The sequence below is a fragment of the Zonotrichia leucophrys genome, chromosome 1, assembly GCF_028769735.1.
Source record: "Zonotrichia leucophrys gambelii isolate GWCS_2022_RI chromosome 1, RI_Zleu_2.0, whole genome shotgun sequence".
Classification (NCBI taxonomy): domain Eukaryota; kingdom Metazoa; phylum Chordata; class Aves; order Passeriformes; family Passerellidae; genus Zonotrichia; species Zonotrichia leucophrys.
In genome coordinates, this window is record NC_088169.1 from 41,666,234 (window position 1) to 41,677,662 (window position 11,429).

The 11,429-nt window shown below is 38.5% G+C and overlaps 1 protein-coding gene across 6 annotated transcripts in view; it reads left to right on the top strand.

Moving 5' to 3' along the window:
* UGGT2 (UDP-glucose glycoprotein glucosyltransferase 2) overlaps positions 1-5,634 on the top strand; it is a 76,969-nt gene extending 71,335 nt beyond the window's left edge. For all 6 annotated transcript variants that reach the window (XM_064712549.1, XM_064712568.1, XM_064712559.1 and 3 more), the window contains 4 exons: positions 85-199; positions 2,731-2,847; positions 3,801-3,945; positions 4,869-5,634. In XM_064712549.1, the coding sequence (XP_064568619.1) occupies positions 85-199; positions 2,731-2,847; positions 3,801-3,945; positions 4,869-4,891 (400 nt within the window). In that variant the 3' untranslated portion in view covers positions 4,892-5,634. The remainder of the gene's footprint in view (positions 1-84; positions 200-2,730; positions 2,848-3,800; positions 3,946-4,868) is intronic.
* The last annotated feature ends 5,795 nt before the right edge of the window (positions 5,635-11,429 follow it).

The following is an 11,429-nucleotide window of genomic DNA, read 5'->3' on the forward strand; positions in this document are numbered from 1 at the left end:
TTCTCGTTACTTTTGTTACTATTGTCAAAAAGAGGGTGACCCCCCAGAAATCTTACTACTTTGGGATTTTTTTATTCCTTTTAGTGCCTTGTATGTTGTGGACCTGAAGAAGTTCAGGAAGATTGCAGCTGGAGACAGGCTTCGGGGCCAGTACCAGGCTCTTAGTCAGGATCCAAACAGTCTGTCAAATCTGGATCAGGTATTTATGGCTTTAAGCATTTTAGGGTTTTTCTTTATCTTTCTCAATATCTATGGAATATCTTGTATTTCAACATAAACGTTACATAATTCCAAAACTGTTTGCCATTTACTGCTCTTTTAGCCTATTTTCAGGAGTGCATATGAGCACAGCTCAGAAAACTGCTGATTTTTTTTAATTTAAAAATGAGGGATAACCCCAGTTTCGCCTTTATTTGTAGTTGTTCTGCATGCATTTATGTTTTTCTGATGATAACCATACATTCTGATAATGGTAATTATATTCGTGTTTACCAAGAGCTTGTTCCTTTTTCTTCTTTTTTTCCATTAACGTAAATTCAATTTTCGTTTGTAAGTTAACTGCAAATGCACTCTGGTGGTTGCTGTACATGGTTACTGTGGGCTGGAGTTGGTCTCACTTTGGGTGAACCTCAGAAGGCTTCATAAGCGAGATTGTCCCTGCTTTTGGTGTTTTCCTTGTGGAATTATTTAAGCACAGAAGATTTTTACCTGCCTCCAACAGCAACAGGATCCCATGGTAGCAAAGCCCACATTGCTCAGTGCTTTTCCACACCCTGCTCTGCAAGCTGGTTTCTCTCTTACATAAGGACATTATTGCCACTTGCATTTTTTTTCTCCAGAAATAAAAGTAAAAATTGAAAATAGGAGTTCTTATGATACTGGGCAAAGAAAAGTGGGAATACAGCCACACTAAAAACGCAGACTGGACTGGACACCTGGGGCTGGAGCAGTCTGCAGCTGTATGTTAAGAGCAAAAGGCTGAAATAACAGCTACAGTCAGAGTTCACATCTTTCTGGACAACAGGATGAATTCCTGGCCCTGATCACCCATGCAGAGTCCTGATGTGATAGAGCTGTGTGTTCTCCAAACAGAGTTAGCCACATGTACAAAGTGTCTTTCAGAAAGACCTTTTAAGATTTAGAGGTTACAGGGTTTTCACCATAATGCTGGTTTTCAGAAAATTGGTCTTATCTAATGTTCTCAAAAAAATTAAAACTTCTCATTTTAAGACTCTTATATTTCCAATTACAGTTTTAATACATGATAGCATATCTTTCCTATTAGCCTGTTGGATCAAATCAAAAGCCACTTAAACACCAGATGTTAAGGTAGCTAAATCTTGGCAGAATGGAATTGGAATTACTTTGGAAAGTGAATATTTCAAAGTAGAATATTCATAATAATCTGGTTTGACCGTATTGATAGGAGGTACTTGCTGTCTTCATTGCTTCTTCTTACACAAAACACAGCAATACTCCTAGAAATACAAACAACAGTGCAGTGTATTGGAGACCTGGAGAGCTTTCATCTACTGCTAAGGGTGCATTATAACTCTGTTATTACTATTTTTGTTTTAAATACCTGTCTGGAGTGCTCACTGCCCTTCTCAAAGAAGCAGCAGTCTCAGTTCTCCCAGCAGTGCCATCTTCATGGGTGGCAGTCAAGGTTCTTAAACCACAGAAGTGAAGTAGATAGAAGGGGAAATGATGATTTTAAATGCAAAGGAGAATAAGTATAGAACTCCTAGGGAGAAAAAATTACACATCATAAAAACTAGACTTCCAGTACAGTAATTTTGTTCAGAGCAGTTTTTGTGTTCATTCTTTTTTTTTCATTTACTTTAAATCCTGAAACTAACAGCTGACTTTCTACATTTTACTGCATATAACAATTTTTAAATTGACAGCTTCTAAAAGTGCTGCAGTAATTCAGGAATTGTGATTTCATTTAGAAAGTCAGAGAGGCACAACAGAAAACCAGTCTCTTCTTTTGGAATTGGAATGGTGGTAAACCATTCCAAATGGTGATCAACTACATTCCAAAAATTTTAAGTTTAAAAAAAAGATAAAGCATTTCAATTAATATTGAATGTCTTGGCTCTCCATATAATTTGATATAATTCTTTGGTACCAATGGCTGTGTTTCAGTTAAATTGTACATCTTTTATAATACAGCAATATGTGCTATTTTATTCTGTCACATTTAGCAGTGTGAATTGGCAAACTAAGATGTGACTAACACTTGAGTGCTGACATTTATTCTGAAATACAATGTAAGGGTTGCACATGTGAGGGCACTTGGCACTGAATGTGCCAGGTACTGCCCCTGCTCTTTGCAGCTCTGGCCAGAGCAGCTGCAGCCAGCCTGAAACCTGCCTGAGGAGTTTCTCATTTATAAATGCTGTTCCCTGCATTCAGCCGGATCTTGGCTCAGACTTTTCATGGCAAGATTTCCTGAGAACGTAATAAAGGTTAAAAAAAAAACCCTAGAAGTAAAGTAAGGAACTTAGCCAGAATAGCAGTTTAAAGCTTTTTCTTCTCAAGCTCATTTCTGGAATCTTTTCCTAGAAGTCATCTCAATTTAGAGTAGTGGCATAAATCCTGTATTATATGTTTTTTGAGTCGGGGTTTGTTTTTTTCAAGGAATGGTAAAGTCAGGGTTTGGGATTTTTTTTCAAGGAATGGAAATTCTATTCAATGCTAATTTATGGTTTTACAAAATTTGTACAGGATCTTCCCAATAATATGATCCATCAAGTAGCCATTAAGTCTCTCCCTCAGGAGTGGCTTTGGTGTGAAACCTGGTGTGATGATAAATCCAAGAAAAAGGCTAAAACAATAGACCTGGTGAGTTGATCCTGACTTAAATGAGTTCTACAGGTTAAAAATTTTGCTGTGATTTCTGGGGCATTTCAGGTTGAGTTTGTGTCATGTCATGAAGGCAGCCTTGCTGGAAGGCGCTGCAACATTCCATCCCTTTCCCTGAAGCATTTTCCCCTCTGAGACCTCTCCCACTTGCTCTCTACCAAATCTGCTTACGTTAAAGCTGAAAACTGTACCAAAAAATTAAGTGTTGTTATCTCTTAACCAGATAGGACTGAAGCTTTTCATGCCATTACATGAATTTTCCTTATAATTTTTCCATAGTCAGCCAAGTTACTGGAGCTGTGACAAAGTGCTGTACCTGTCTGGGCACTACGGGCTGCTCTTGTTCTCCCCACAACCTTAACATGGTCATGGTTTTCTTGGTCTGTTTCATTGCTATAAACAGGAGATAAAGCAAAGCCTTAAAAGCACAATGCTCAGGATACTATCCATGTTTAGGAAGAAGAAAGGTTCTTTTTTTTGGGAATAGAAAGAGACAAAAATCTTTTTCCTGTCATTATTATCCCAATTTCATTTTTTCCTCCATTTAGATTTTTTGACAGCACACATACACTATTTGCAGTGCTTTAGACATAATTTGAAAGGAAAACAGACAGTTGGAACTTGGTATGATTTTTCAGTATGCAATAGTTTTTGTTTTCTTCATGTCTTTACTGTTAGAATGAGTTTGTTTGTGCTCTAAAGACAGGTGCTCTCTGTTCAAAACCCACATCAGGTTCAGTTTCATTGTGCCAATGTCAATCTTGCATCTCCCTAGGCAACTTTGTCTAAATTTTAACAGTCTTGTGCCAGCCATGTCTGTGCTATACTGACAGTCAGCAAAAAGTATTTACAATTCATTTGAGCTAAATTCTCTGAAAGGGTGTTATTTTCACATTTGCTTTGTTTACATCTAATATGTTTTAAACTTTCAGTGCAACAACCCCCAAACCAAAGAACCAAAACTAAAGGCTGCTGCCCGGATAGTTCCTGAATGGGTTGATTATGACTCCGAGATCCGAAACTTAATACAGCAAATTGAAAGAGAGAAGAAAAATCTAACATCATTCTTTCAAAAAGGTAATTTACATGCATTTTCAGCTGTTAGCTTTTAAAAATTAAGTATCAGTCTAGTTGAAATTAAGATTGGGGTCAGTAGGCACAAATCTTGTATTTGTGTAATTTCCCTTGTTAGAGAAGTGGTGTGGGGTTTGATAGTTGTGTGATGCTTCTTTCCACAGGAATTACACTGACAGGACAAACCCTCTTGTTTCATGCCAGAAATAAGAGAAAGTTCAGTGGTCCTGTTCCTGCACCTCAAACACAGCCAACAGTCACGTTATTTTAGCCACAAATATTAAGTAAAGCACATTAGCTTAGATTTCACTTGGATAATCTAAAGCTCATGTCTATTAAGCAGTTGGGGACTGAGTGTTAATTTGCCTCTGCATCTCCCTCTCTCTCTCTAGACTTACCTATCCAAGCCTTTTTGCACGAGACTAAATTCTGTTTTCGTTAGTTTGGGGCTGAGGTTTCGTTTTTTTGTTTGTTTGGGGGTTCTTGTTGTTGTTTTGTTTGGCTTTTTTTCAACTAAAATTGTTTTAAACTGAATTAATTAAATAACATGAAAGCCCCAGACAAACAAAACCCAAAAGCAAAAGAAAAACCACAAACACATAGAAGTACTCCGAGTAAAACATGACTTCTTGGACTAATGGACAAAATGAAAAGATGATCTGAGCACTCAAGGTTTAAGAAAAAATGAGCAGATAAATATTTATAAGTCTTGGGTGGAGGAACAAATTCACTTTTCCTTTTAAAGAATTCTTAGTGGGTTTTATTCTTCATGAAAGCTTATGGTCAGCTTGTAGCAAGGCTCCAAAAATGAAGTTCATGAACTGAGTGTTTAGCAGGAAATGGCAAGTAAAAGGCTTTCTCCACATCTTACAAACCCAGGCACTGCCTCTGTGTAACTTTTGTGTATTTTTCCCCTTTGGCTCCAGGGCTCAAGCACGATGAACTTTAGCACAGCCCGTGACCAGCAATGGTGACAGCTCCAGAGTTTTCTGGGAAGGACTGAACAGAATTTACAGCTGTTACATTGGCACTATTTGCAGCATTCTTTAATGTGAAGTCAAGTGTTTTATAACTTAAAGTGTTATTTAAAACATTTTAAATGCAATACAAAAATGAGAAATCCACAGGTACTTGGGGGTTTGGGGTTTTTTAAGTGGTATGGAGCAGCTTTCCCAATGGCTTTTTCTTTTCCTTCTCTAAAGTACATTTTGCCCAGAGGACTTTGGAATATGAAGGAAGATGTGTTCAGCATTGTCAGTCCAGGGGAGGACACACACATTAAATATGTACTTGAAAACTGTTTTGTGCATATTCCATGCATTAGGCTACTGTATTTAAATACCATAATTTTGGTTATATGCCCATAGTTTTGTCCCCCAAGCAATGCTGTGGTCACAATAAACAATTTCATAAAAAATAAGATGTCTAATTTAGGCCACACAAAGATAACTCCACATGGAAGCTAAAGCATGGAATGACACTCTTCATTTATTATTGCTGCACTCTTAAGAGATTCTTAAAACTAATTTTTTTTTCTTAGGCTCCTTTTGGCCACTTAAATAGTGTGTGATAAAATTCCATTATGGTTTTGGGTGAGGTGATTTTCCAACCAGCATACATTGTATCAGAAGGTCAGTACCTGAAAGCTGCTTCTACTCACTTTTGATTATCATCATCCTGTTTATAACTGAAAAGAAAATAATAAAATACATGAGTATTTTTTGACTATCAGTGGTGTCTCCTGTAATTTTCTAAACCTGTACTCACAAAACTGTTACTTTAATGGGATACTGACATTTTGATCCCACAAAAATTGCAGGGAAAAGTTCTTGCAATACCCATATTTGAAAATGGGGAATTTGTGTCTCCAATTGAAATCTAGTGCCTTAAATACACACCTTGTTGTTCAGGCTATGCTGGTTTCAAAATGGGATTGGATGAGACCACACTTTCTTATAAGAAGTCTTCCAGTTTAAATGCTTGAAGTTGCACAAGACCATGTAATTGGCACTAAGTGGGTGAATCAGCAAGGATTGCACATTATTTCCATAGCAGCAAATAACTGGATAAACAAGTAGAGAAATGAAGCAGATTTTGTATGCACTGTCATTGTCCTCAGCTGTTGGTTACTCACCATTTCTTACTGTAAGAGTGAGTATTTAAAATCACATGTTGCTGGTATTTTCCAAGCCCTATTACTAAGGAATGTGAGACATGCAGATTTTTTTACAGCTCTCTGTATTTTCTGTGGTTTTACCTTGATGTATTTTGAACATTTTTAACATGTCACATACAGGTTATTAAATGCCTGTTGAGGGATTTCCTTTTAATGAAGTACCCAATGGAGTATTTCCTGTGCAACCCAATAGCAAAAGTCAGTAAAGCCTAATGTCAGTTCCCTTTATGTCTGACCCTTTTCAGTGCAGCAGTTGTTTTGTTATGCTTGTTCTCTTAATTACTTCAGGATATCATGCGGGATATCGTGCACCATTACTAAAAATCCCACTCATAAAAAGGAAGTAACTGATTTGCCATAGAAGAGGACAAAAGCCCTCAAACCATTATTCAATTGTTCGCTGCATGATTTTATTTTATTTGCAAAATATTTTTGAGATTTATACTTCCATCCTGCTGCCTGACTCTGCAGCAGCATTTCACATGGATCTGCCTTGGTATTCCAAGCTTGAAGCATATATTGGAAAACTTGTTTAGAACAGAAGTTAAAGGTTTTTTAAGAAACCTTAGTTCTCTTTAATTATGATTATCTGGGTGAGCATGTTCTGCAGTATAAAAAGTGGGTAATTCATGCACTGATTTCATGTTCATTTTCTCTGTAGCATCCTGTTCTTTTTAAAATTGGATTACCTCTACTGGCTTTAAAAAAAGAAATAGTTCTTTAAATACTATTTCCTTGAGATTGCTTAAATGATTAGAATATAATTTTATAAATGTAATTTGTTGGAGATAATTTTGAAGATGTAAAAGGTTTAATGCAATCTTCTAGTGTTTTCTATATTTGTACAAAATGTTCTAGTTGGTTTTTTTTTCCTGCATAATACTACTTTCAAAGAAAGCTTTTTTTAATATACAATGCTTTATAAAATAAGAAAGGTCCCACAAACTTATTCACTACTTTTTAAAAGATCTCTTTAAGGCAGCACTTTGAGTCATTAGCATGCCATTATATTTTAATCCTAAATCCATGGATTGTGTATGTTGTACAAAATATTTAAAGGTTCCACTGGAGAAACAAAGATGGATTGTTCTCTGCTCTCCCTTTCTCTATTACACAATTATCATTCCCTACTTGGCTAACAGAGCAAAGAAAATAAATGGCAGCAAGTCCTCAACTGCCTTTCCTCTGCCCAAAGTGTTTTTGTAGGGAAGCAACAGCAGTGTTCACATCAAGGCATCTGCTGTGAGGTGAGGTGCAGAGAGAGCTCTGTGCTGTGCCCTGTGAAAGGGATGAAAATACATGCTGCTTTAGTGTTGCCAAAACATGGTGCTACTCGGTAAATAAGCAAAAGAATATTTGAACTATTCAAATGAAGGAGTTTTACAGTTTATATTCCTATGACAGTGTCTTTTCTATGCCTTGATCTTGAGGTCAGCTGGTAAGTTTAACAGAAAATGAATAAACCAGGCATTAGTGCAGTATTGTTGATGAGCCAGAGCTGTATTTAGTATTAAAAATATTTCTCAGGTTCTCTTAGGTTCCTTTTAACCAGTCCCTGAATCAGTCTGAGACTTCATGGAATCATAGGATAGCAGGTTGGAAAGGACCTCAAGAATCACCTGGTCCAGCCTTCTTTGGCAAAAGTACCTTTGGTCCAGGCAATATGATTCAGCACCCTATCAGGCAAATCTTATTGTTCCAACACGAGAATCCAGCATTTCCTGGGGATATTCCAAGGGCTGGATGTTCTCACTGTGAAATCAGCACTCAACAGGGCTTCTACAGTTGCTGTGGTTAACTTCTATACATGGCTGCTTCTTCCTCTTGTCCCCCATCTGCAGCAGTGCCCTGCACAACTCCAGCTTCAAACCTGAAGAGAAGCATGAGGAAAGAAGGGAAGACAAATACACAGCAGTGCTTTCTTGTCATCATAAATATCTTTATTGTGAAAAATACCATAAAATAATTCCCACAGTTCTAGAAAAAACAGTTCTTGCTTTGTAGATTTATGATTCCATATAAAGACATTTTATAATTTGAAACATTTGATAAATCTCTGGCTAACTTTACTTACCCTTCTTAAAACATGAAACTGCTACTTAGTAATTTGCTGAGGGCAAAAAAAAAAAAGTCATTCTCCCATTAATTTTGTTACGGCTTTATGGATAAAAGTGTGTATTACAGAGCAAAAAATACCTTACAATAAGGCACTTTTAAATACAACTAACCTGCTATGATATCCTGGCTAGTTTCCAGCAAAGCTCCTATAAGCCCTAAACAGAAGAATAATGCTTGTTCCAAACACCAGTCTGAAACCTGAAATGATAAGCGTTAAGGTTTGTTGTTTGTTTTTTTTTTTTTAAGTTTAAACTAATACATTTTCTGCATATGTCACAAGTTTGAGCTCTTCAGTTTGTAATTCACTTTGACTCTCTTATAATACTGATCAATTATCATATCTGTATTTTACCAAGCAACATATGCTCTCCCCACCTTCATTTTAAAACAGGTTGGAAACGAGTTTATTAAAACTGAAAGAACTCCACAGAGAAAGTTTGCAATCTACATACAGGCCAATGATGGGAACAATGTTTCATGCACATCTCAGGGTTGACAAACTACTGAGACATTTTACTTCTGTGTTCAGTTACTGAACATTATTGCACTACAGACACCCACGAATAAATAAAAGGCGGCTTCAGCTTCCTTGCGTGTTGCCTGCACCATTAACACTCAGCATGGGACCAGCACTTCATTTGCCAGAGTCACGTCAGGAAATGCAGCGCCGGAGCTGGAGAGCCTTGCAACATCAATGGCTTCTTTTAAACACAACTTTGTCTGGTTTCCCAGAATGCCTCAATGCCCTTCAAAACAGCACTGGGGTGGTAACACTTCTTGTGCCCAGCAGCTGCTCAATACTAGAAAGCCTTGTTCTCTGCTGTCGTGTTTTGCTATTGTTTCCAAGAACCTGTCTTCCAACAAAAGGAATCTATGAACAGCAATCATGCATCAATCATCTTCCTTCTTCTACTGACTACATTCAAGCTTTTTTGTTCTTAAAATGTCATTTCCTCGTTCCCATTCATTCATTTTCAAAATGCACACAGTCCTTTTTTGTTTGTCTCTGTCCCGCTGCCTCCGAGAAACAAACGCACACTGCTCCAAAATCAGTGCATTGCATGAAGAATTTACTCATGAGGGAACATCTTATTCCTTCTCTAGACAAAAAAAATTAAACCTCAGGAAACAATTCTCTCAGCTCAAGCTTTTAAAGCTGCACAAGGGCAGTCCTTTGAAAGAGAACTTATTTCCAGCAGTCCCCTGGCACACAAGCACAGCTGGCTGTAGGCTTTACTGTGATTTCGCACAGCCCAGCCAGTCCTGCATGTACGCAATCGGGCACATCGCTCACGCTGCTCACTCAATCCTCACGTAAAAGCAGCCCCTGCTGTAGTGAACAAGGCAATACCCGAGTGTTCAATGGCTCACACACAGCCCAGGGCCAGCACAGCTGGGTGGAGCTCACCCCTCAGGGCAGAGGGCTGACCAGAGCCACAGGAGGATGTGGACAGCTGCCCCCCACAGCTACCTGCCCAACCCGAGGTCCTGCCAGCAAGCAGCAGGTGCACAGAGGCCAAGCCACAGGGCAGCAGGCTCCTCACTGTGCAGTCAGTTCCTGTGTCTGAGCCCCAGCCCCTGAGAGCTGTGCCAGCCTTGAGTGCTCTCAACAGCCCTGAGCGTCTCCAACACTTCGAGTAAAAATATTTCCGACAGGTCACAAGCACAAGTTGAACTTGTAGAAAGTCATTCAACTTAGTGAACATCCAACACTGGATTTTAAGAGGCTGCTGTGGTGGTTTCTAAACCATTAGAAAACACCAAACAACCTCCTCAGTTTGAAGATAAATTTGTGAACACTGACTTTTAAATTGCTGTTGAAAAACATTTTACAAAGCTGCATGGCCTCGCAGTTATGTTGGTGAAGTACTTGAGGCAGGAGCCAAGGGTTCTGCTTCAGCAGCAACTTCATCTACAGTAAGAAACCCCTCCCTATCAGACTCAAGGCCTTATTTGCTAATTTCATTTGTTTTACAGAGGCTGCTTAGGTTTTCAAGTGCCAGGAGTTGAAGCAAGAGAAGACTCCTATCAACTGATTATTGTTTTCCAGTTAAAATCCAATCAAGAGAACACTGATGAACTGTAATTCTTGCATTCCAAGAAAATGGCTGCTGATGAAACTCAGTAATTATGTCAGTAATTATGACAGATGCAGTTACAGAAGGAGAAGACTCCTCACTCCTACCAGCTGCAGCCCTGGTAACACCACACAGCGCATTCACACAACTCCACCAACTACACTAAACCCATTTTAAGTACGTGCATATAGAAAAAATTAGAAACAGACTTTTGGCTAGTGGGAAGTGAGTCCCTCTTTTTGCACACAGCTGTCTCTGCAGTACTGATGCTGTTACATGAAACATAAAATTACTACAATTTCATGTAGTACTAACTCTCTCTTGCAGCATCCAGCAGAACTGAAGTTGTATTGCATGGTAAGGCTGGAGTTAATAACACATTCGTGCAGTACACTCTCATCACAACCTGTCTCAGTTCTGACTTTATGCACAGAACCAACAAATTGCTGCAGAGTCAGGGAAATGTCACATCAAATTTTCTGCTCAAATTTGAAGCAGATACTTTGTTGAAGTGCAAACTATTCAAAAATCATACCTAAACAAACACCCAAAAATCACATTAAGAAAAGAAGTGTTCTGAAAATCAAGTCTTTCCCCCCAGTCCCACCTCACTGCTGACAATTCCACCAAGGAAGTCACCCCAATTAATTTCAGGTTAGTGAACAACAAAGTGAGCAGTATTTCAGCTACAGTTACCCCCAAGCACTCTTTGTCCAGAGCGATTGTTGGGACTGGTTCAGTGCACAGCCTCTTCCCCACCCCTGGCACTGCCATCACCAATCCAGCAGGTGGCCACTTGGGTTTCCTCTGAAAAATACTGGGAGATGGATCATTCTGCTAAGCACAACCAACAGTTTGTTAACGTAGAGACTACTGTAACTACCCTTGCCATGTTTATTAGGCCCCAATCCACAAAAATATTTACATGCATTTTTATCTTTAAGCATATACTTGAATTCTAAATTTAAAGTGTTGTCCTAAGTAGCATCTTACTGTTTTTTCCATCCGTAGGAATAAAAGTGTCCTGCATACCCACAGCAAATACATAGGCAGCACAACCCCCATCAGCGTGAGCTTGTCAAGCTCAACACAAACCAAACCCAACACAAGAAAAA